The 26,758-nt window shown below is 38.6% G+C and overlaps 1 protein-coding gene across 2 annotated transcripts in view; it reads left to right on the forward strand.

Moving 5' to 3' along the window:
- LOC126354444 (1-phosphatidylinositol 3-phosphate 5-kinase-like) overlaps positions 1-26,758 on the forward strand; it is a 294,219-nt gene that overhangs the window by 261,285 nt on the left and 6,176 nt on the right. The window contains exons 24-28 of one of the 2 annotated variants that reach the window (XM_050004130.1): positions 1,727-1,849; positions 10,390-10,525; positions 14,369-14,549; positions 23,618-23,947; positions 24,102-24,263. In XM_050004130.1, coding sequence (XP_049860087.1) covers positions 1,727-1,849; positions 10,390-10,525; positions 14,369-14,549; positions 23,618-23,947; positions 24,102-24,263 — 932 coding nt within the window. The remainder of the gene's footprint in view (positions 1-1,726; positions 1,850-10,389; positions 10,526-14,368; positions 14,550-23,617; positions 23,948-24,101; positions 24,264-26,758) is intronic. The other variant, XM_050004131.1, reaches the window with a different exon arrangement.

The following is a 26,758-nucleotide window of genomic DNA, read 5'->3' on the forward strand; positions in this document are numbered from 1 at the left end:
GGTATGTTAGATCTTGGTTATCATTACCAGTGTGGGCAATCACAAATAGCAACAGTTTCCAAAAACAACTGGAAATTTTAGGACAGCAAATGCATTTGGACACGTGGAGAGAATGGCACAATAGAATTCCAAAGAAAATTATGAAAGGTGTGATCCATTCAGCTAGGTGAAAAGAGAGACATAGAAGAAGATGGATCGATAAGATGATAATGGATATTACCAGTATGGGAGTCCAGGGATGGAAAAGAGCAGCAAATAACCGAGAAGTATGGAGGAAGATTGTTGAAGAAGCCAAGGCTCACCAAGGATTTTAGTGCTACTGAGGAGAAGATAAATGCATGTAAATAATTCAGCACAGCTCTGGGTTCAATATTTCAATGAAAGAGTACACTATCACAAATAACTGAAAATATGGACCCTTTGTTCATAATGAAGGCAATAACACTTAAGTTCTAGATTACTTGCTTACCTGGGCGCTGCTGATTATAAATGTCTGGGATGTCTCTAAGCAACCTCAGTTTGCCCTCCTGAATTCAATATTAATAAAGAGTAACCATGCAAAACAGACAGTCAGGCAGACATTAAGCCTATGCCAGATCTCATGCCATGATGTAGATAAATTATTACTGCAGTTCATAGTAGTATCGTACATTTTGTAATGGTATCACAGAATGTGAGTTTCATTTAGATTAAAGTTGTTACCTTAGTGTGGAACATAAATCACAATATAAAAATAATTGCCACTTCTCTCTGCATGGAGAAGGTATTGCGTGGAAGGCCAGCACATTTTAAAAAAATTGTTAGAAATTATGAGCTGTGAGACTATGTCCTTAATTGGACATAGACAAAACAAAACACACTCTTATCCACACATGCATAACTCACTCTCATATGGTCACTGTCATCTCTGCGGATTAAGACTTAGGCATCCAGAGACATCAGTGGCCGTGTGTGTGTGCACGCACGCGCGCGCATTTTACGCATGTATATATGTTTTGTTTCTTTTCATACTGTCGTTTTTCCATCCTAGATTTTCTGTTGCTTGAAGTATTAAATCCTTCATTCACTCTTGTGTTTATGACATTAATTTTATACATTTCTTATGATCTAGTCCCAATATTGCAGTCTTTTTGACCAATTCTTTATTGTAAACTTTGTCATATCAAGCTTACTTAAAGTGGTATGCTAAGGACATGTGCTAAAAATTGTAATTCTTCTCAAATGTCTGTAATTATTATAGCTAAATTTACTAACAAGTGTACATTCACATCTCATAAAAATGGCACTGCGTATGCTTATGACAGGTCAATCTCAGTGAAAACAATTGTATTATTCACATCACATCTGTAGTTGATATCCTGCCATACATAAGACCAGTCTCACTGTTGTTACCGCATTCATAGATAGTTAGGAAATGCTAAACAACATTGTTTAGAGGACTGATGTAACTATCTATCAGATCTAGAGAGGCACCACACAAGACAGAAATGGAAAAGACAATTACTTTTTTCTAGTATTTAATTGGCAGTCTTTAAGCATACTGTTTGTTGTGTTAGTAAAAGGTTTAAATACAGTAGCTTGTAACATTTGCATGTGGTACAGTGCCTCTCTACTACTAATTTTATCTGACTAACCGTAGTACACTAAAACCTCAATCTTACAATTTATTGCCTCCATTCTTAATTATGATATCAAGATAATATTCAGTATTGTGTTGGCTTGATAGTCCTGTTCACAAGAGGAAATCTACTGGTGCAGTTAGTGAGCGAGATACTGTTGCCAGTGGTCAGCAGACATCTGAAATACGACGTTCTGGAGTTCTTTCATTCTTGCGTGGTGCATCTACTAGGTTTGTTCATATTTCTTCCTCATAACATTTTGTTTTTGTGTGGTTTCTATTCTTTTTTCTTATTTTCTTCCTAAAAATAGCATGGCCTGTGACTCTACTGTAGTTGTAATCAGTCAACTTATTTTCCAGTGATAGTAGACATAATCAGCTTGCAGCTTGTTTATGCATTTGTTGTGTACTAGACCAGATATATACATATCTCTATAATTTAGATTTTATTTCATTCCTTTTAACAGAACTTTGGCAGTAAATCTGTGTAGTAATATTGGCTCTTCTTGTATAACAGGGAAACATTCCAAATACTGACATATGAAAATCACTTTTTTGATCATCTTTTACAAATATACTAAAAGTGTAAAAGGATATTTTAATGTTATTTTTTGAAACCAACTATGTAATTGAGCTTTAACCTACTGATATAGTCAGGGTCTTCAACAGAGCCTATACCATCTCATATATGAAAATCTGCAAGTTGAACTTGAGCATGTACAAACTGTTTTCCCGAACAGTGGATATTCATCTTGGCAGGCACAAAGGGTGCTACAGAAGTACAAATCGTAGAACAAGGAAGAGGACGAGATTTCAACTTATCTACCATATTTTGGAAATGTTTCTAAAGAAAAAGGTAGAATATTAAGAAGACATAAGGTCAATGTGATCTTTTATCCTCTATGAAAAATCTTTGCACTTTTGAGATATATCAAAGATGACTTAGAGTGGCACAAGGCAGGTGTTAACAGGATTCTGTGCAAGTGCTGCAAATCTTACACACAGCAATTGATGCACATTGTTTGGGATCATACCTTGGAAGACCAGCAGCATAATTGCCTCCACCAAGCCAGCAAGTCTGCTATCAACAAACACTGAATTTTTACCAGTCATTTGATGAAATTCAATGAAACTAAACAACTGTCTGAGTCCCTTATCAATCAAGATGGTGATTTCCAATTAAATACTTCATCTCATAATAGAAAAACTTCATGCTATGTGTAGTTGCCATCATTTTGTGATTTTATCATGTGAAAGCAATCGATCTGATACCGGGGTGAGCTTTCACCATAAAGGGCGTACAGTGCAGCGTTATAACTTGCAGCACAGGTGCCTGCGCTCGAACAACGTCAACTGAGTACATCACGCATATGTCGTCAAGATCTTGAATATGGGATCTGATGCATTTTCAACAGTATTCACATGAAGATGGACAGAAGACCCAGTGTGAAAATACTGTGGCAACAAGTTACAAACATCCAAAACTCAACCAGGATAGTATTAAATTTCATAAAACTGTGTAGGCCTGTAATTACAATGAAATCAGCTTTGCACATTTGTATGCTAATAGTCAGATGAGTTGCATGCCGTGAAATTAAGAATCTGTAGACTGGAAGGAAAAGAGAAGACAGTTGCAGTTGACTGAGAAACAAATCTCTGACTTCTTGTTACATCCAATAGCTCAGTATAAGACTATATAATACAATGAAAAAGTCAACTGGTTTCTGCCCCCCTGCCCCCCCACCCCCCCCCCCTCTCTCTCTCTCTCTCTCTCTCTCTCTCTCTCTCTCTCTCTCTCTCTCTCTCTCTCTCTCTCTCACACGCACACACACACACACACTACAAAATGCGTTACTGCACAGAAAAATCAAAATCCATTTTATGCATTTCCTACTATTTGCGAAGCTGAACTTTCTGACACCATTATAGCAGCAACAATAACAACAATAATTAAGTGCCCTATGATGTAGATAGTGTATATTATGGTACTGGCAAGTTCTGGACAAAATTAAAAAATGGAACAAATAAAATTAACCACTCACCATAAAACTGAGGTACTGAGTGGTGAAGAGGACATAAACAACATTAAATCATTGCTAAGCATCTGGAGCTAACTGACTAACAAAAACATACACAGGTATGGCAATGTTGTGGCCATAACAATGTAACCAGGTTGGACAATATAAATTTATACACTCGTGTGTTTGTGCATGTGTGGTTTTTGTTACTTGGGTATTTCTAAGAAAGGGCGTTGTCAAAAAGCTCAGCAATGATTATGGTCTTGGTTATATACTTGTTGGCCACTCAACACTTCAGTTATATAGGGAGTGGTAATCTTTATACCTTTCACTGTCAAATAGAGTTAACTTACGCGTGTGAGTATGTATTTTTGTCTTGTTTTTCATTGTCTTCATGCATACACACACACAAAATAGCAGATTGTCAAAATGTTGAAAACATTTATGATATTACCTGTACAATCATGTAAACATGGTGCTCAGTTTTTTAATGAGCATTTACATGCTGCTAATTTTGTATTGGTGAAGACTATTATTTTTGTTATTTTAAAATTACATATTTTTATTTCCTTTTTCCTAAAGTACCTCAGTAGAGGAAATTGTTAATCCCTTAAGTGTGTGTTTGTGGGGTGGGGCTAAATGACACATGTCTAATCTTTTGTTTATTTCCTTTAAGCTTGTTAATGCTGTCAGTCCAAAATCCACACTGCCTGTTATAAAACAAATGATGAAAGGAGATTGAATAATGCAATAAAATCACAAATTCTGAGGCCATGACCATTGTGGATACATAATACAGTGGTAATATTTTTCAGAGAAAATGATGTTTCTTAACACTAATATCCAGGGAGAAATAAATAAAAATAATTAAATTTATGATACATCTAATGTGTTTGGAGTGCCCTTTATATTTTTTGTAGGACATTGGATGGTAACATTAGCAATCAAGCATCTGTCAAGAACATTTCAATACTACACAGTGTGAAGAAGGCCCATGGACACCACTAGTCCTTCAGTTTTTAATATGATACTTCACCCTGTATGTTTTTTAATCACAGATTCTCTATGCAGATTAGCATTACTGTCTTTATGAATGATTACTTCTGCTATTTCTTTCAAACATTACATAACACAGTTAGTTAGAGTATCACTCTTCTACATTTTAGAAGCCAAGCAATCTGTCCAGCCTCCAAAGTTTTACCATCTCTAATCATTTCAAATACTTCCAGTAACACTGATTCAACATAGAGAAAATTACATGCTCGAGAAAATTGCTTTTCATATGTAAAGAGGAATGAGTGCCAGTGCTTGCCAGTTCAGCTCATGTATGCTATAACCAGTAAGAAACAACTCATCATTGGTGATGTATAAGTGCACATACCATTGATAGCCTGTCAACTGGGCCACCTTGTCAAGCCATCTACAATTATCTATATGTGTCTTGATTTCTCATATCATATCTTCATGGTCCTTATGTGAAATGTTTGTTGGCGGCAGTAAGATCATTCTGTAGTCAGCTTCAAATGCCAGGTCTCTAAATTTTCTCAATAATGTACCTCAACAAGACTGTCACCTTCCCTCCAGGGATGCCCATTTGAGTTTCTGAAGCATTTCTGTGATATGCAGACCATTCCATTCATTTGATCTCTCCCTCCATTGCATCAGCAGTGTGGGCACATCTGTGGAGTTGGTAATATTTGTCTATGGAAATGAAGTCAGAATGCACTTTACCATGAGAAACTTGAACATAATGTGATATCTTGATGAAATAATGTTCTCCTGCAGTTGACAATTCTGCAGAGATACATAGTAATGATGATACATTATGCTTAATATCCATCCATACCATGACTTCATCTCCAGCACATTTCACAGATTTTATGATATTCTGTCAACATAAGTTACTGTGCTGGAAGCTGGCACAAGAGACAAAAAGAGGAATCCTGGTTTGGCAGATAGTATTTATTATTGATGTAAAATTTTGTTTATTATTCTTTGCATTTGCTTTGGTTACCACCTGGTGTGCAATAAAATCACTCATTGGGTAATCATCAAGTCGAAAGTTTATATCCAGAATTACTTCTTGCCTTATAATTATCCACAGTATCATGGATGTACATTTTATTTAAAAGCAATATAATGAAATTACTGAACTTGATGGAAGATTAGGGTGTTTAACATCATCTTCTTCTTAAAACGATGTGTGTGTGTTCTTAAGGGACAAAACTGCTGAGGTCATCGGTCCATAGACTTACACACAACTTAAATTAACTTATGTTAACAACAACACCCACACCCACACCTGAGGGAGGACTCAAACCTCCAGCAGGAGAGGCCGTGTAATCCGTGGCATGGCGCTGCAAACTGCGCAGCCACTAACAACATTATAACCTTGCACATTAATTTTAAGGATGCCCAACAGTAAGTTCTTTAACTCAGTCTTAAACTCCACTATGGTGTATGTATGGTATTTTACATGCTCTGGCATATGGTTGGATTTTTCTCTGACTCAATTTTGTACTAATGTTAAACATTTGAAGGCTTTGGGTAGTATACTTTTCGCCCTAGTATGGTAGTATGGTATTGACCAGCCTGGTGTGGCATTAGAAGATAGCAAAATGAAAGCCAAAGTTTTGAATTTTACTTTTAAGAAATTGTTCATGCAGGAGAAACATAGTGTCATACCTTCGTTTGACGATCATACAGAGTTCTGCAGCGACAACTTAGTAATAAGGAGCCCTGGCACAGAGAAAAAACTGAAAGAGTTGTAAACAAATAAGTCATCAGGCCAGGATGGTGTCCCAGTTCAGTTTTACAAAGTGTACTCTGCAGCACTGGCCCTTTACTTAGCTTGCATTTATGATAAATCTATTGCCCAGAGTCCCAAGAGACTGGAAAAAAGCACAGGTGACTCCTGTGTAGGAGAAGGGTTAACAAATGGACCCATAAAATTACAGACCAATATCATTAACATCGGCTTGCTGCAGATTTCTTGAGAATATTCTGATTTCAAATATCACAAATCTCTTTGAAACTGAAAAGCTATTGTCCACGAAACAATATAGTTTTAGAAAGCATTGTATCTGCAAAGTTTGGCTTGCCCTTGTCTCACATGATAGACTGCAAATTATAGATGAAGGGGCAAGAACCCGATTCCATATTTTTAGATTTCTGAAAAGTATTTGACATAGTACCCCACAGCAGACTGTTAACAAAGGTATGAACATAGGACTGGTTCCCAAATACGTGACTGACTCGAAGACTTCTTAAGTAATAGAACCCAGTATGTCATCCTCAATGGTGAGTGTTCATCAGAGGCAAAGGTGTTATCAGTAGTGCCCCATTGGGAGTGCAATAGGACCATTGTTACTTTCTATACAGGTAAATGATCTGGCAGACAGTGTGGGCAACTATCTGCAGTTGTTTGCTGATGATACTGTGGCGTACAGTAATGTATCTAAGTTAAGTTACTGTAGGAGGATGCAAGTTGACTTACACAAAATTTCTAGATGGTGTAATGAATTGGAGCTAGCTCTAAATATAGAACAAACTAAATTATGCGAATGAGAAGGAAAAACAAACCCCTAATACTTGAATATAGCATTGGTGTTCTCCTGCTTGACCCAGTGACATCGTTTAAATATCTGGACATAATGTTGCAAAGCAATATGAAATGGAATGAGCATATAAGAATTTTGATAGGGAAGGCAAATGGTCAGCTTTAATTTATTGGGAGAATTTTGGGAAAATTTGGTTCATCAGTAAAGGAGACCACATGTAGAATGCTAGTGTGACCTGTTCTTGAATACTGCTCAAGTGTTTGGCATGAGCACCAGGTTGGTTTGAAGGAAGACATCAGAACAATTCAGAGGTTGTCCACTCTAGATTTGTTATTGGTAGGTTTGAACAATGCAAAAATATTACGGAGATGCTTGGGGCACTCAAATGGGAATCCCTGGAGGAAGGGTGACATTCTTTTCAAGGAGCACTATTGAGAAAATTTAGAGAACTGGAATTTAAAGCTGACTGCACAATTCTGCTGCCACCAACATACATATTGCATAATGACCAGATGGTGAGGTAATAGAAATTGGGGCTCATATGAAAGCTCTCTTTTTCAGTGGAACAGGAAATGGAATGACTAGTATTGGTGTACCATTTGGTGGCTTACAGTGATGTAGATTAATGTTTTGCTCTACTTATTGAGAAAAAAAATATTCGTAATGAGGAAGGACATTAATGATCATGCCTAGTGTGAAAGAAGTGCCAAAGTAACAAGTTTTTTGAAGCAATCTCTGCGGGATGGCCTAGAAATAATACCTGCCAAATTTCTTATAACATGCCACTGAAAAAAAAGGAAAAACAGATCTCATTTCTAACCCATTAGTGAATGGAAATACACAGAATAAACTAATTTCTCCAATTTTAAATGGAACTATAAGCATATGTAGTGCAAATTTAGCTGAGATAAGGTGCTTTATTAATTCTAGGATGTAGTTTTTCCAATTAAGTGTGTGATCTACATGTAGTCCTCAAAAGTTGCCATGTCTTTCAGTATTTTAATAGATTGTTTAATAGCATGTATAGGTCTTTAAGGAGTACTGAAATGCCCATTTATCAGTGCTTTTCAGTTAGGAGACTGGTTCTTCTACTTTATTCCTATACTCGTATCATCTACAAGGAGGGCAAAATTTGTATTTTGTGACAAATGAGACTGGAAATCAGTTACGTATATTGTTTCAATAAATGGTACACAATTACTGAATGCTTCAAATTTCAATTGCCTGTTGCTATCTGATTGACATCGAACATAAAAAAATAAAAACCATGAATTTGCTGTGTCTTTTTATGCATAATTTTTTACCTTTCACATGAGGATACGCTTCACAGAATCAAAACCTTAGCAAAGTCACAAAAGATTACCAATGGTAATAATTTATTGCTTGTGATACAATTTCTGTCAGGCTAAATGTAGTCTGTTCAATTAATAGTTCTTTTTGAAAATCAGTATGTTACTGCACTTTGTGTACTAAGTAATTATAAATCCTGTCACATATGATCTCATATTTTTATGCTGACGATAATAAGAGGGGTTAGTAATTTTTGCTGTTATTTTATCTCTTTTTTGTGAAGTGGTTTGACAGTAAAATATTTTAAATCTACCTGGGAAAATACTATCCTGATAAGTTTCATTATTCATTCATATTAAGCACATAAACACATATACCAAACACATTAAAAAAATCTTTTTATGTGTAGTATGTAGACTGATCAGCATCACCTGACGAGGATTGAGTGCCAGTAAGACACTTGCATGATGAATGTAGTACCAGTGTGCATACTGTCCATATGTCAAATGGGGAAGGTGTACCATCTAACTGAGTTTGACCAAGGGCAGATTGTGATGGCCCGGAGGCTCAGCGTGAGCTCTTCAGAAACTCCACAACATGTTGGGTGATCCAGGAATGCTGTGGTTACTGTCTTGAACTTGTGGCAAAACCAAGATGATGCCACATTCAGACATCATGGGGTTGGGCAGCCACACATCATTACAGGTGTTGGACATTGTAGGCTGGACAGATTGGTAAAATAGAACAGGCAGTAAACTGTGACAGAACTAACATCAGACTTTAATGCTGGACAGAGTACAAGTGTATCAGAACACACATTGCATTGAACACTGCTAATGATGGGACTCCACAGCTGACAAAGCATGCTTGTGCCAGTGTTAACACCATGACATTGGTAACTATGACTGAAATGAGCACGTGACCAACGGCAGTGGACATTGGTGCAGTCTCAGAATGTTGATGGTGTGATGAATCGTGATACCTTCTTCATAATGCCAATGGGAGGACATGAATCCGTTGTCTTCCAGGGGAAGAGCTTCTTGACACCTGAACTGCGGCACAGAGACAAGCCGACGGCAGCTTCATTATTCTCTGGGGAACATTCACATGGACATCAATGGGTCCAGTGGTGCTCGTGCAATGCACCATGACAGCCAAGGAATATTGTACACTGGTTGTAGACCACGTACACCCCTTCATGATGATCATGTTTCCTGACACCAGTGGCATTTTTCAACAAGATAATGTGCCATGTCACAAGGCCAGGAGGCAGTAGAGTTGGTCGAGGAACACAGTGGCAAGTTTCAGTTGACGTGCCGCCACCCCCCACCCCCCACCCCATCTCACCAGATCTGAACTTGATCAAACACAGCTGGGATGTGACTGAACATGTCATCAGAGCTCATTGCCCCCTCCCCAGAATTTAGGGGAATTGGTGACTTGTGTCTGCAGATGTGGTGCTAGCTTCCTCCAGCGACCTACCAATGCCTTATTGCTTCCATGCCATGACAGGTCGCCACTGTTATCCCTACCAAAGGTGGACATACTGGTTATTAGTTGGGTGGTCATAATGTTTTGGCTGATCAGTGTAGCTGCATTTTTTAAAAATTGTTGTGGAACAGTATTGTAAATTTGCATTCTAATTTTTATTTGTATGATGCTGAATTGTATTTGTATTTATATCCACCACAGTATACATTAATATTTCATTAATTTTTGTATTGCAATGCCTGCAGCTGGTGTGGAGAAATTAGTGATTTTGTTTATGTGAACACAACTAAAGAACAAATTTGACCAAGACAAAGATCATCTGACATTAGATTGGATCTCTGATAATAGTATTAATGTCAGAATTAACTATTATGTTGCATTTTCAGTTTCAATTTTTTTAATATTCCAACAGTGGCCCCAATAAAGGTGGTGTTTTGGATGGTGTTCAGTATACCACTGTGGCAGTTCCGGGGGACTCGGTGGAACAGCAAGAAGAAGCATCCCCTAACTCGAAGGCTGCTAAATCACAGCCTTCACAGCACATTGAAGTGAGACCATATTTAACTTAAGAAATTAATGGAACTCTTAATTACTTAGTAACAAGTTAAATGTTGGTTCATAAGAACAACAGGTATTGTTATAATTAGAGACCGGATTATATGTATTTACCTGTTGCATTTGCATATTTGGTTCCTTTTCACTGGTTATTGCATGTTTTAACTAAACACTAGGGATGATGCATATTTTTGCCCTATGTTTACAATATTTTAAAAATTTAGACTGGCAGTCTCTATCTCAATCTAGTTTTGATGCCTCACAGATTGACAGTGACCTAGAAGTGCGTTCAGCCACTAACCGAGAGGCCACTGCTTAGAGAAATCATTACAGAAGAGAAACAGGAACAGGCAGACAAGTCAGTTCTACTGCACCTGCGCCCCCGATTAATCTCCTCCGCTGTCATACTGTAACCGCCAGCAACAATTAAATTAAACTATACAAGATTTTAGTAGCACGTCCATTGTTTCACTTAAGCTCTCTATTTACCTGTACACAGTTGAATGTGTTTATGATGTATTGAATGCAACGTGTTGTGCACTATGCCGCCCATAAAAAGAAACATCGTTTCATGGATAGCTGACCATCCTGGAACATTTATATATGGCAGAATTGTTTTATATTGTCAAGTTTATGAGAGAAACATTTTGCACAAAAGAAAGTTTCAAATAGACCAGCATGTTGAGACAAGTCTTCATATCGCAGGAATGCAGAAGAAAGGACCACAACAACAATTTCTGACAACAGCAAGGCATAGTAGCAAGGATTTGTCCAAAGATAACGAGAAAAGTCAGTTTAACTTGGATCTATGTGAAGCATTCATCACTAACAATATTTCTCTTCACAGAGTTACAAACCCTAACCTCAAAGACATCCTGTGCAAATATTGATTAAATCAAAATGTACCAGATGAATCAACATTGCGTAAAAATTACATACCAACAATTTACATAAATGTTCTGGAATAAAAACGCAGTGAACTCAAGGACAGCATTATCTGGATTTCAGTTGACGAAACTACAGACTCTCATAGCCATTACATTACAAATTTTATTGTTGGTTGTTTAAAAGAAGAGCCTTATTCTTCCTACGTAGTGGCCTGCAAAGAACTTGAAAAAATAAGTCCTTCTATGATAACCAGATTTGTGAACGAGGGTATTAGAAAAATATTTCCAGAATCTACTGCAGTTGAAAGGGTGTTTGTGTATATTTGAGATGCTGCTCCCTCTATGATCAAAGCAGGAAAAGCCCACCAAGTATTTTATTCCAATTTGATTCATGTGATGTACTTTGCTCATGGAGTACATCGCCTTGCTGAAGAAGTATGTTCCACATTTGTGAATGTAAATAAACTGATTTCATTCACAAAGAAAATGTTTCTAAACACTCCTGCTTGCATCAAGACCTATAAAGAAAAACTACCAAATGCGCCTTTACTTCCCGGAGCTGTGGTAACTCGTTGGGATATGTGGGTCAAAGCTGTGTTGTTTTACAATGAACATTTCAAGGCCATTGGAGGGGGGTAGTAAATGACTTTGATAGTGCAGAGACTTTGGCAGTTTGCCAGTGATATGAAGCTTTTAGTGATTCTGGTATTAAAAAAGGGTTGCTGTGATTAGCACTCACTTCTCCCATATACGTGCGGGTATTAGAAAGCTTGAAACTCAAGGTTTGTCATTAAATGAATCTATTCAGTTAATGAATAAAATTATTCTAGTAAACTCCTCAGTGCTGGAAGTATTCCCAAGAAAACTTAAAGAAAAGTTTGAAAAAATTTTAAACAATAACCCAGGCTTTGAGCCCTTGTGCCAAATTGATAGTTTTATTAATGGGATGGGTGAACTTATATTAGAAAAAATAAGTGCCAACATAGCACCCAAATTCAAATACTGCCCAGTTACCTCAGTTGATGTAGGATGGTCCTTTTCTGCTTATAAATATGTTTTGAGTGATTGAAGACACAATCTCACTAACAAACATTTGGAACAGTACTTGATTGTTTATGTTTACAATAGTAGAAAAATGTAAAATAAATTGTAAATGAAGCTTTGGTCCAATAGTATTAATTAAAATAAAAAAAGTTCATGATAGTATTTTTTAATAAAATATCATGAAGTTTTTGAGTGTGCCCCTCTGCGTGCGATATCTTTCGAAGTTTGTTCTGTACATATCAATAGTTTCAGTGCGTCTCACTTGCATCACATCTGCTTGTTACCAACAACAATAGCAAAGAAGAAACAATTCTTGAAAAGTGGTGTGCATCCCCATTGCAAATTTTTATAAAATAATTCCAAAAGGTCTCCTTCCTAACATCTACCAGAAAGTATTCAGAAAATGATAGCATTCTAAATGTACTGATTTTTTTGTGTAGGCAGTGCTCTTTCTTGTAATTGATATGCAAAGGTTTGATTTTGAGATATAATGCACACAGTAATTACCATGTTTTTTTATTATTTGATCTTGCATATTTTGACACTTTTAATGCATTTTAAGCATTTTTCATGTATGTTTGCATGCATATTTTAAGGTTTATATGATGCATATAATCTGGTCTCTAGTTATCATTTTTTATCTTTTCTGTATGACCTTTGACTTTTTCCATCATTTAATTGAAAGTCATCCAAACCTGTTAACCAAGTGAAATTGCAATAGTTATCTAATATATAACAATATAAAATGGAGGAAGGCACCAGTGAGGTGTGTGTGGGGGGGGTGTTGTTTTCTGTATCGCATCCTAAACCATTAGATCCATTTCAACCAAATTTGATGCACACATATCTTCTTTCTGAAAAGTGAGTAAGCACCACCTATCATCCAGGGTGGGGTCGAGTTAGGGTAGGCAAAGACAGTGCCACATAGAAGCATAACTCAGGAATATCTGAAGAAACTGCAACCAAATTTTATATATACAATACTCATTATTTGTATCAGCCCATCCATGTATTTTCTAGCATATTGGGCAAACATATCATATACAAGCTCGAAAAAAAAGTTACTGTGATTATAAGACTCTCCTAGCACCCCTAAGCTGAGGGCGAGAGTGAAAAAGTGTAAGATAAAAGCATAATTCAGATAGGCCTGGAGCAATTTAAACCATATTTGGTGTATACATGACTCATATTTTTTGTATAAAAGTACTATGGGAGTAAGACAACCTCCTACCCTTAGGGGTTGGGATGAGAATGAAGTGATATGTAAAAATGTTCTAAAATGACCTGTTGGTATTTATTTCCTGTATTTAGTTGACTTGGAATACTTCAGAAGCATTAAGAGCAATTTCACTCATATCCATGCTGTTTAGTGTGTGTAGGTAACGAGAATGAGCACTGTAGCAAGCCAATAACTTTTTCATTGTGTTTTGCCGCCAAGATAATGCCATACAGGTGAATACCACAGATAAATTTAACACCCTCTCTGAAGCTGTATGGTGTGAAACAGCAGAGAATTAGAACTATATGTGTGTGCAGTATATGTGACATACACATACATGGGCAACACCACAGGTAAAAAGCTTGATAAAAATAAATCTGTAAAGAAACTAAAGAACATGTTGTTTTCAGTACGCAAACATTTTCTTGTCTGAACAAAAACTCTTTCACTGTTACACAATAAAGATGTGTTGTTGACTGAGTTTAGGCTTCCTTAAGTGAGGTTCAAAAATCTCAGTAATTGTTACTGAAATTATCTATTAGAAAGCAGTAAGGGGATGTGTGTGAATGTTATCCTCTCAACCTGGATAGTGCTTTGTCAGTTGTTGCATGTTTATTTGCTTACTACTTAATTTTGTTGTGAAACAGTATTCTAAGTTGTACTATAGCTAAACGGTCTCTTCTCAGGTGCAGTTTGAAGATGCAAGCTGTAACTTCTACTGTAGAGTATATTTTGTGGAACAGTTTGCAACTCTTAGGGCTGAAGTACTGCCAGCAGGAGAAGAAGCTTACATTCGCTCTTTGTCTCGGTGTGTACAGTGGGCAGCTCGTGGTGGAAAATCAGGCTCAAGCTTTTGTAAAACTAGAGGTAAGGGTAGTTTATTTGGTCAATTCACATAGTACAGTTGTTTCTGTGCAAGTCTTGCACTCAGTGTCATTTTACCACTTTCCATGAACGACTGTATTTAATGGATATATAAATCGTTGCATTAGTGGTACTAAACAAGTCTGATGTTCCTAGTCGTCCTTTTATTTGTTGCTCATAGTAAAAACTTATAAAGTTTTTGCTGTTCTGGCGTGGTTCCAACAACTCAAATAATTAACTTTCTTGTCAGGATACCACTTGGAACACATTCTTTAAATGCATAAGGTGTAATTAACAGCAAATTGTTATTTTTTGAGTTGATTTCTTTGAAAAGGGCATGACCTACATATTTTCCCCATTCTTGCCCAATCCAAGCTCCTGCTTCACCTCTAATTATCTTGTCATCCATGAGAAATCAAAACCTAATGCTCCCACCCGCTTATTGATGTGATTACTAAAACAGTAATAATAATAATAATAATAATAATAATAATAATAATAATGATGTAAATAATAGTGAACTTGTCTTTAAGCTGAAGATTAGTTTGAACACTGCCGTGCATGTCCTGTTAGAAGAGATGGTATACCATTGCATTTCTCCATGTTGTGAAAATACTTATCCATCAAGTTATAGGGGAAATGAAACTCAGTGTTGTTAGTACTTGTTATAAATAAGTGAATGACAGTGAAGCCATTTATAAATCACACAAGTTTTTCCTATGATGTTCTTTGGCCACAACTGCACATCTTGTATGTCCAGCCCCACTTCTGGGCACACAGTTGGTGCAGTGGATATTTGTGTTCTTTTTTATGTGCTTGACAAGCCAACATGGTGTCTTGGTGGCATATATGCATGTTAAAAAAAAAAAAAAGAAGACACTCTAATGACAGCAATATTCTGTCAAAACTGGTGTCTGTGAAATAAAATAAAAATACCAAGCAGTCTTTTCTGCAGGAGATTTTCTTATTCACCAGTGATAGATCGCTCTCTATGAACGTGTGCAACCAATATAAATAACAAAGCATTATATGTCCATGTCTCATCCAAGAAAATGGATGTTAAATTTTTATCCGCTCAGTAAATATGAAAAATTGTATATCAAACAATGGAAACTCCCAGTTGGAATATGAGCAATGTAAGGAAAGACACCTCACACACATATGACCACCACCTCCAGCAGTTTGGACCAAAATGCACTGTCATGTCGAACAGAAGCAGCAGTCTGAAGGGAGCAGGGAAGGGGAAGGAATAGCAGTATGCGGGAGGGGGGGGGGGGGGGGGTGTCTGGTGAAGTGTGCAGGGACTAGACTGACAACCAACAGGCACAGCATCAGGAGGAGGTTGTGAGACAGGGATGTGCAAGGATTGTAGGGGGGGAAGTGAAAATGAAAGGAGCTGGGAAGGGGAAACATGAGTGGGTATATTGACAGAGCATAGCAAACAAACAGGGTGGGAGACAAGAATTGGGAGCATGTTACAGGACAGTGGTGGTGGAAACTGCTGGGTGGAGAGTTTTGGATGGTATGTTACTGTAGTTTGAGGCTGGTATAATTTTGGGCACAGAGAATGTGTTGTAAGGATAACTTCCATCTGTGCAATTCAGTAAATCTGGTGATAGAGGAGAGGATCCAGATGGCTCAGGTAATGAAGTAGCTGCGTGTCATGCCATTGGTGATCTACTTTGTTCTTGGCCACAATTTGGGGGTGATCATTCATCCTGGTGGACAGCTAGATGGTAGTCATACCAATACATAAATCTGTCCAGTGATTGCAGCGGAGCTGGTAGATGACATGGCTGCTTGCACATGTGGCCTGGTCTCTGGTGGAGTAGGGTAAGCCTTTGACAGGACTGGCATAGGAAGTGCTGGATGGGTGGATTGGACAGGTCTTGCACCTGGGTCTTCCACAGCGACATGATCCCTGTGCAAGGAGTTGGGATTTGGAGTGGCATAGGAATGGACTAGGATGTTGTGGAGGTTGGGTTTGCAATGGAACATCACTTTAGGAGGGAGGGAAGGATCTCAGGTAGGATGTCCCTCATTTCAGAGCAGATCTCCCTCATTTCAGAGGATGAGGATACATAGCAAAAGCCCTGGTGAAGGATGTGACTCAGTTATTCCAGTTTACAGGAGTATTGGGTGATGAAGGAAACACTCCTTTGTAGTTGTTTCTTGGGGCTGGTGGGATGGTTAGGAGATATGTTTGCGAATTTGTACTGGGGGGTAGTGCATGTCTGTGAAGGCCTTAGTGAGACCCTCAGCATAGTGGGCAAGGGTGTTCTTGTCCGATATAGTGGCCCCGTGGAGCAAAGCTGTATGGAAGGTATTTTTGGTGTGGAAGGGATGACAGCTGTCGAAAAGCATTTCCATGTCATTCACCCTTTCCCCTGTGCCATTCCTGCCACAATGGACCCCTGCATCAGTTCAGAAAAATATCTTTTTCCTGGCTAAAACCTAGTACCATATCCCGTTTCTTAAATGCTGCCTAAACTATGGAATTACCCCCCCCCCCCCTACCCCCAATGGCCTAACCACAAAAATTCCTTTATCTGGATCCCATCCCTCCTTTCACAGTGACCTTCACCTTTTCAGATTCTGCCAGTCCCTGGCCCTCATAAACCTGGTACTCCATGGCACAGGCATCCCAGGACCACCTATGCCCCCTCTGAAAGATACTGCTACTGTGCAATCCCTGCTACATACACACATCTATGAAATTGAACCCCTTGCTCTCCAGCACCAGGAGGGGCATTCCAGTCACCAACTCCAGTCAATCTACTGACATCCTACTGCTTCCTTGGGGCACCACTATCCAACCCCTATTCTACCTACAGCATTCCTCCTCATGAGCCCCTCACAGCGCCCAGTCTTTGTCTAGGTAACCTGTTCAATGTGCCACATCCCCTAAAACTCCCTACCAGCATGCCACCAAATCCAGAGTCAAAGCAATCCTGTAACACTTGTTAATCTTTCCACCAAACCCCTAACTTTCAGCCCTACATCCATATTTAACCAGGCTGGAATTGTCAAAGACCTACTCTCCTTCTCTCAACCCCTCCAATGCAAACATTTCTTTGCCATCAATCTTCTTTAACTAAAGCCAACCTAATCCAACGCCGAACCTGTCTCTCCCAGTTCATACCACCATTCAACCATGATCATCCTCCCTGTTTCACCTAGCAAACTGCTGGTCACCTCCCAGGAATTCCTTGCCCTCATCATCCTTACCCAGGTCCCTTCCTAAGAACACCAACCTTTCAGCAGTGGAGAGGCCAGGAAAAAAAATCCTAACCTCCAATCCCTGCCTAAAAGCCATAGGAGCTTTGCAGAATCTCTCCCCTAACCCCATTTCCCTGCTCACCACTACGACACCCTACACACCTACCTTCCAAATGGCCCTCAAAAGTCACAAACCCAACAATTGTGGCTGGTAATTGGTCCTCACTGAAATAATTTTTGATGTTATTACAAACACTTACAACCAATTGCCTGTATTCTCCCACATCAAAGATACCAACCATTTCCTTCACTGACTCTCCACCATCCCCATCCCCTTTACCTCCTGGATCCCTCATGGTGACTGTTGATGCCACCTCACTCTACACCTACATCCCTCTTGCCCATGCCCATGCTCCTGCTGCTGTTGAACACTGCTTTTGCCAATGTCTTTCAGACTCCAAATGCACTACCTCATTCCTCATACATCTTACTAAGTTTATCCTAACTCACAACTACTTCTCCTTTGAAGGGAAGCTATACAAACAAATAGGCACAGCCATGGGCAGCTGCTGGCACCTTCATATGTCAACCTGTTTATGGGTCATCAAGAGGTGATCTTACCTCTCAAAGCGCCAAACCACTAGTCTGATTCAGGTTCACTGATGATATCTTTGTGATCTGATCTCAGGGCCAAGACCCTATCTTCACTCCTTCACAATCTCAATACCTTCTCTCCTGCCCACTTATATGGTCCTCCTTAACCCAGCGTTCCACCTTCCAGGATACTGACCACCTCTCTGATGGCTCCTTCCACACCTTTGTCCTCATTAAAACCTTGATGTCAGATAGTTTGCTGTGATATCCAACAAGCTGCATGCTATCAGGCCTTAGTGATAGATTACAGACTTTAATGAAGAGCTGATTTATTTAACAATTTGATTATTAACTACAATTTATGTTGTACCTGACAGTCTGACTCATTATACCAACTATAATTAACTCATATAAAATGAATTTTTACATAAAGCCAGGTATGAAAATGCACATAGCAAATACATAGCTGGCAGAAATAGCCACAGTAAATTGTCTGATTATGGCAGAACAGAATGTACATTTTGCACAAAGATAAAAGTAATTTAAAAGGGCATATAATGCAGATAATATAGAGGTAGATGGTTATAAAAATTAAGATGATTTATTTAGTGGGAAGTATTGAAGCATTCTCTTACACACAGAGCTAACTCTTCTTCACAAATCAGGCAATAGTACCGTGATACATGATGATTCTTTTGTTGATTGTACACATTGTACAGCTTTGTTGGTCATATCTTTTCAGTGGTGGATGTGGTCCCTAAATAGGGAGATCTGCCTTCTGTTCTAGTTTTCTTCTAGGTGACATGTCTTACTCCTATCAACACATTTTTTTTTTTCTAAGAGATATGTGATACACCATCCCATTACTTCGATGTTAAATGTATCCCACTTCATATACTTCCATAGCCTGTAGAGCAATATTTTTCAACCATCAAATAGTTTTTGCAGAGTTAAGTAATAGAAAGTAATTAATCAGTTCTTGGCGTGCCACTTTGTACACTATGATTACATTAGGTTTCTTGGAAACTTTGCTGTTTCACTTATGAACTTGAACCATTTGAGCAAAGAGAATATTGGAAATAGTGAGGTCTTCACTTGTGTCTCTCTACTTGCAAAAACTACATTGTCAGTACTTACCCATACTGTGTGCCTTTTTGTTTGGTTTATAGTAACTAACAATCTTGGATTATTCTACAGAATTATGAATTTTGTCCTATAAAATGAACATGTTTTGTCCAGATAGGCTCCTGTCAAGTGTAAAACAATTCTATCTTTGCATTTGCCTCTGAGTTGTAGTAGTACATAAATATTTTGAGGACTATGCAATTGGATTTACATAGTACATTCAGTTTCACACAACACTTTGGTTTCTTGTTATTCATATGCTACATGGAAAATAGACAACCACATCATAAAACCATTGCTCCATTAATGCAGAGCTTCTTGTTGGGAACATCATTATTGCCCATGATGCTATTAAAACAGACCAAAACTAGCCTAATTTTATAGAGTTGCCCAGTGTATTGCAATTAATTGTCTAAAACATGAAAAGACCACAATAACAGCTTTCGAGTGCAGCAACCACCTCAGTAATACTTTCATTTCAACAACAGCTGTATCCTACCACTTCGAGAGGCTGGTTGGTCTTCTTTTCCCACGTTTTTCAGTTTCCTGGTTTGCATATACACTCCTGGAAATTGTAATAAGAACACTGTGAATTCATTGTCCCAGGAAGGGGAAACTTTATTGACACATTCCTGGGGTCAGATACATCACATGATCACACTGACAGAACCACAGGCACATAGACACAGGCAACAGAGCATGCACAATGTCGGCACTAGTACAGTGTATATCCACCTTTCGCAGCAATGCAGGCTGCTATTCTCCCATGGAGACGATCGTAGAGATGCTGGATGTAGTCCAGTGGAATGGCTTGCCATGCCATTTCCACCTGGCGCCCCAGTTGGACCAGCGTTCATGCTGGACGTGCAGACCGCGTGAGACGACGCGTCATCCAGTCCCAAACATGCTCAATGGGGGACAGATCCGGAGATCTTGCTGGCCAGGGTAGTTGACTTACACCTTCTAGAGCACGTTGGGTGGCACGGGATACATGCGGATGTGCATTGTCCTGTTGGAACAGCAAGTTCCCTTGCCGGTCTAGGAATGGTAGAATGATGGGTTCGATGACGGTTTGGATGTACTGTGCACTATTCAGTGTCCCCTCGACGATCACCAGAGGTGTACGGCCAGTGTAGGAGATCGGTCCCCACACCATGATGCCGGGTGTTGGCCCTGTGTGCCTCGGTCATTTGCAGTCCTGATTGTGGCGCTCACCTGCACGGCGTCAAACACGCATACGACCATCATTGGCACCAAGGCAGAAGCGACTCTCATCGCTGAAGACGACACTTCTCCATTCGTCCCTCCATTCACGCCTGTCGCGACACCACTGGAGGCGGGCTGCACGATGTTGGGGCGTGAGCGGAAGACGGCCTAACGGTGTGCGGGACCGTAGCCCAGCTTCATGGAGATGGTTTCGAATGGTCCTCGCCGATAGCCCAGGAGCAACAGTGTCCCTAATTTGCTGGGAAGTGGCGGTGCGGTCCCCTACAGCACTGCGTAGGATCCTACGGTCTTGGCGTGCATCCGTGCGTCGCTGCGGTCCGGTCCCAGGTCGACGGGCACGTGCACCTTCCGCCGACCACTGGCGACAACATCGATGTACTGTGGAGACCTCACGCCCCACGTGTTGAGCAATTCGGCGGTATGTCCACCCGGCCTCCCGCATGCCCACTATACGCCCTCACTCAAAGTCCGTCAACTGCACATACCGTTCACGTCCACGCTGTCGCAGCATGCTACCAGTGTTAAAGACTGCGATGGAGCTCCGTATGCCACGGCAAACTGGCTGACACTGACGGCGGCGGTGCACAAATGCTGCGCAGCTAGCGCCATTCGACGGCCAACACCGTGGTTCCTGGTGTGTCCGCTGTGCCGTGCGTGTGATCATTGCTTGTACAGCCCTCTCGCAGTGTCCGGAGCAAGTATGGTGGGTCTGACACACCGGTGTCAATGTGTTCTTTTTTCCATTTCCAGGAGTGTACATTTGTTTGTTCAACCATTAATGTAATGATTTCTTAAAGGCTAAAAAAGAAAAGAATCAAAAAAAATGAATTGGTGCCAACATTTTGTAAGTCTTAATTGGAACTACTACTACTCAATGAATGGAGTCTTTCCAAACATTATCCAGCAGTATCCAGCATGTCAGATATTCTGAACGTGTGTCTGAATGTTGACCAGTGAGATGGCAGAATGCCCCCTACATCACAAGCATGCCATCTCCCTTCAGTACAGAGTTGAGGTGTCATATTATCATTCAGTTGAAGCCTATACGTATATCTGCCATTTCTGAGTACTAGCAAATTAAAATCTCTCCAAATCCCATTATTAATTCTGTGATTTGTTGTAATAAAATGTCAAGAAACGCAGTATTTGTGGCAAAAGAATTATTGTAACTTGCATAATATAAGAGTATGCCATTTGAAGGCAACGGCACTTTAAGGATCCATCAAAAATGTATTGTCATTGGTACCATTTATTGTAATTAAATTTCAGTTAATAACATAGCTACAATTAAAGCTTTCAATAAATGCTAAAGTTCTAGGACTGGGTGTGAAACATTTGTGGTTGATTTAGCACAGCGAGCAGCATTACAGATTCCTAATGAGATGTGTAATGATGTGGTGGTTTGTGTCCACCAGATCTTCTTCCTCTTTCTTTCTTTCTTTCTTTTCACATTTTTAATAGGTTCTGATACATTATTTTTAGTTTAATATGAGTGTATACGTTAACATTGTATGTTATGTAACTATAAGTGCACTCTTTGGCTTAATCTACAGAACAGCTTGCACTACTTGTAGTAACATATTTTTCCCTGTTTTCTTTTAAGTTTTGTAATTCACCTGTTCAAAGATTCTACTACTGAATGGGAACAGTGATCAGGTAAGAATGACTTTAGGATCTTACTAAAATGTGAGAATGATGATACAATGTTTTGTATCACACTATTTGTAATGAAACTTTTATAAACCTGTGTCCTTATTGACTGGACATGGTGCTTTCCTTTTTGCCTTGAAACATGTCCACAGATACTTAAGTCTTTATTTATGTGTACTACAACAGAACAACATGACTAGCATATGAACAGTGGAGGAATTGTGCATTTTAATGACACTAACATAAGAATTTTATACACACCTGTTTCATAAACAGTGTGATTTACAAACTAGATACGTCCCACAACTGCCACTGGAGTGTTTTGCAATTGTGTACACCACATTAGTGCCCATGTACCATTTTCACATTCACATCATTTCTGAGGATTCAGCAGCACGTTAAACTCGGCACACTCAGCATTGATGTTTGACAGCATGGTCCGTGTGCTGACAAATTAATTGCATTCACTGTTGTCTATCTCTGGCTGCTAGTCGCAATGCTCACTGGAAGATGGTTCATAGATACTTACACCACCAGAGAATTCATTTATAAGCTCATCCCAATCTGTCATTCATGTTAACTAGCTGCAAAAGTCCTACCTCACTCAGATTCCTCTTGTTACTACAAATTTTATAAGGAAAATTGGTAGCAGGTAACAACAAACACAAGTTAACCACCTGCAGTGAAGAGTGGAACAGCTGTTGATGTAACTACAATAAACTGTGTTGGTAAAAGTGCTAATAAATACACAAGGTGGGGGTTGAGTTTTAACAGCGAGTTATCTCATTGTTGGCATCTGAGATAGAATCTGAGCAGAACTTTCTCATTTAAAGGATAGGTTACTACTCACTCTAAAGGTGACACGTAGAGTCACAGACAGGCACAACCAAAAGACTGTTACAGTCTTTTTGTGGTACCTGTCTGCAACTCAAGTGCGTCATCTTTACAGTGAGTAACAATGTGTCATTTTCATAATATTGTTGATATTCCAACCTAAACTTTGTATTGTTTGAACCTTCCAATCTGTATTCCAGCTTTGAGACAATTAGCATGTTTTGTTTCCTGCAATTCTGTTTTAGATTTCAAAGATACAGATGGATTGCAAATGAGATAATAAATCTAACTGTATGAACCATTTAGCATGGATTATAGAAGCAGTTTACTCCTTTCATATATGACAGATAATTTATTAATGATTATGTTTCCTAAACTTATGTGTGTACGAACTCTTAATGTGTGTTTTGTAAAACTTTCAGATGATCGATTTATATTGAAAGAGATGTCTCGGCTTGAAATGCAAGTGTTTCTTGAATTTGCACCTAACTATTTTGCATACATGTCTCGATGCCTTAGTTCAGGCCAGCCTACATTACTTGGAAAAATTCTTGGAGTGTACCGTGTTGTTTTCCGAAACTCGGTTACAAATGCAGCCTTGCGTTCAAACTTGCTTGTGATGGAGAATCTCTTTCATGCACGCTTAGTCACACACAAATTTGATTTGAAAGGATCTGTGCGTAATCGTCTTGTAAATCCAAGTACAGACCAAGAAGGTGAAATTGTGTTGCTTGATGAAAACTTGTTGAAAAGTAAGTACTTTCTCCAGTATTGGTGAAATTCACTTATGAAGACACAAAGTGTCTCCCTTTGATCTTGTCATTACCATTTATATGTGTTTCTTATGAAATACTGTGTATTACACTGAAATATGATTTCACAATATTATACTTTTCTGATTTCTAGTGGCATGTGATTCTCCATTGTACATACACCTCCATTCAAAAAAAGTCTTAATGCAAGCTATAAATAATGACACAGAGTTCCTGTCTTCTCAGTCAGTTATGGATTACTCTCTACTAGTTGGACTGGATCAAGAAAAGAGAGAACTTGTTGTTGGTATTATAGGTATGTATTTTCATTCTCCAAATATATCACGGTGTGATTAATATTATCAATATACTTTTTTAACAAGACTCACAAGTATTATAAAGAAGTAGTAAAATGTCTGTGAAAACTTGTGTGTTCATGTTGTGCAGCCACTCTGATTGAAGAATTTTTTCTTCAGTCTCACGAGGTGAATATAAAGTACCACTTGAGTATGATGTCCTTGCCAGGTCTCTCCATAGTGAACACACTGTTAGCGATAAATTACTTACAGATCTAAAAGAAATAGACAGTGGTTATGATCACAGTCCATAATTTACTTCATTATATTCGGAACCCAAGCATAACTTGTAGCATTTCAGATTAAAGAAATTTTAGTTAAGCAAGTAAAATAGAAAGTCAAAATAAGAAATTAGAGATTTCAAAATGTTGTAAATTATTCAGTGCTATTATCGACTATGTCATGCAAAACATACACTTGATTCAGTGATATTTCAGTAATTCCACCAACAAACATTCACCATCCCCAGACATTCCCCATTTTTTGCCATGTTCCATATTAGACCTTTTTGAAAACTTGCTCATTTCACTATGACAACTGCTAAATTAGTAATAATTTTTCTACAGTTTTAGTAAAGCATCCACTGTTCAACTCCCTTATTTCTCTTGGAAGCATTTTAAATGAACAAAAATTATCCAACAAGTTAGTTTAGCTCACTGTCAAAAGATAACAAGCTTTGTATTTTGGAATGGAAGAGGTTAGGGATGATCATAAGACATCTCATTATAAAGAATTTAAGGATACTCCATGCTAAATGTTGTGCATGAAAGTCCACAATATTAAATATCTTTAGTACAGTGCATTGATGTGGGGGAAAATATTAAATATTAACTACACACTGTAGCTGATACATACATACATTCATCATATCATTGTGTTGTAACCACACTCAAGTCCAAATCCAAAGGAAGGGTCACCAGTTAAGTACAACTCTTATCACTTAAAGCACATTTATTATGGACATCATTCACAGCCATAACAGAACTGAACTCCTGGATGGATAGTGTTGCTCTTTATACAGACTTCAAGACGCTTGCAGAAATGATAAATACTCAACAACAATCAATTGCTGGTGGTTGGGTTTGAACTGGTGACCTACTGCAAGCCAACCAGTAATGCTAATTGCTACACCACACCACATGCACCACAGCTCGCTGCAATATTTTTGGTTGTAAATTTAGCAACAGCCTTACTCTACGAATTGTTCTGTAGATAATTTTATGACATAAAACTAATGGAGAGCAGATTACACATTTCAGAGATGGGACTAAATGCATGTATTTGTTCTAATTGTATTGACTCCTAGTTTTGCCAATAGAAAACAGTGCTCCCAGTTAGTAGAGCTGGACATTTCAATTCAGATAGAAAGAGTAATTGATGATGGAAGACTGGAAAAGAGGGAGGGGCAACAGCAGGTTAGTCACTCTCTGAGGAAACCATTCGTTTGAGCAATAATGGAAGCAAAGATTAATTTTTAATAGTGTTTGACAGGGCAGGAATGGTAGCTGTCAAAGTAGCTTGTTTGGTTTGGAGTTGGTTAATGTTTGCATATGAGCTGTAGTGAAATGGAGATCAACATCTAGGAACGTAAATTTGGAATTGGAGGGGAGCCAGATACATTTGAGTCAAGAAAAAGAAGGAAATATGCTGCAGATTGTCGGGGAGTTAATAATATTGCCAGTAAGACTGTACCAAGCCAGGGAGCAGAATTTATGGAAGTTGAGAAAGAAACTTCTGTGCAACTAGTGAAAAGATTGGCTTAGACCAAGCCATCCTGTTTCCAGTATCTATCGTTGGATTCTTTTTTTACATTTTAACAACCATGGTAAAAGAAGGGAGCCAAAAATTATTTCTCACTGCTTATCTTTTTAATTCATGTCAACATGATTCTTTAGCAAGTCCCACATATTCAACACTTTGTCAGTTTATTATGAATTAATTTTATAATGTAATGAGCACCAGGCCAGATTTGGTAGCAATCATTTAAATAAATTCATTTGTTTCTTTTGCTTTGGGGTTGTTATTTTTTTGATTGGAAACTGATTGTCCATTGTGCTATAGAAAGCAACAAAAAAAACACCTGTACAACTTTTTATTAATGGTCATGTAGGGATTTTCAGTTTAGCCATCAAATTAAGAATATTCAGTAAGCAATAACGTCTGTGCAGTGACAGGAAGTTATTTGGTATGCTGCTGCATTTCAGTTTTATCTTTGAAATATCACTGGATGAGTATTTGGTATTATTTGCGTAAAAGTGAGCAAGAGTATTCTAAATGTTTACAAATAATGTAACTGAAGTGGGACTTTGCTACAAGCTCAGTATTCACTGCTCTCGACTTCTCTTAACCCTGAGCCACTACTATCCAAAAATTCCACATTGCAATCTGGTCAATCTGCAGAGCTCAGATCTCTTCCACAACAACGGCCTCCCGGACGCTTGGATTACAGGAGTAT

This window comes from Schistocerca gregaria, chromosome 3 (genome assembly GCF_023897955.1).
Source record: "Schistocerca gregaria isolate iqSchGreg1 chromosome 3, iqSchGreg1.2, whole genome shotgun sequence".
Taxonomy (NCBI): domain Eukaryota; kingdom Metazoa; phylum Arthropoda; class Insecta; order Orthoptera; family Acrididae; genus Schistocerca; species Schistocerca gregaria.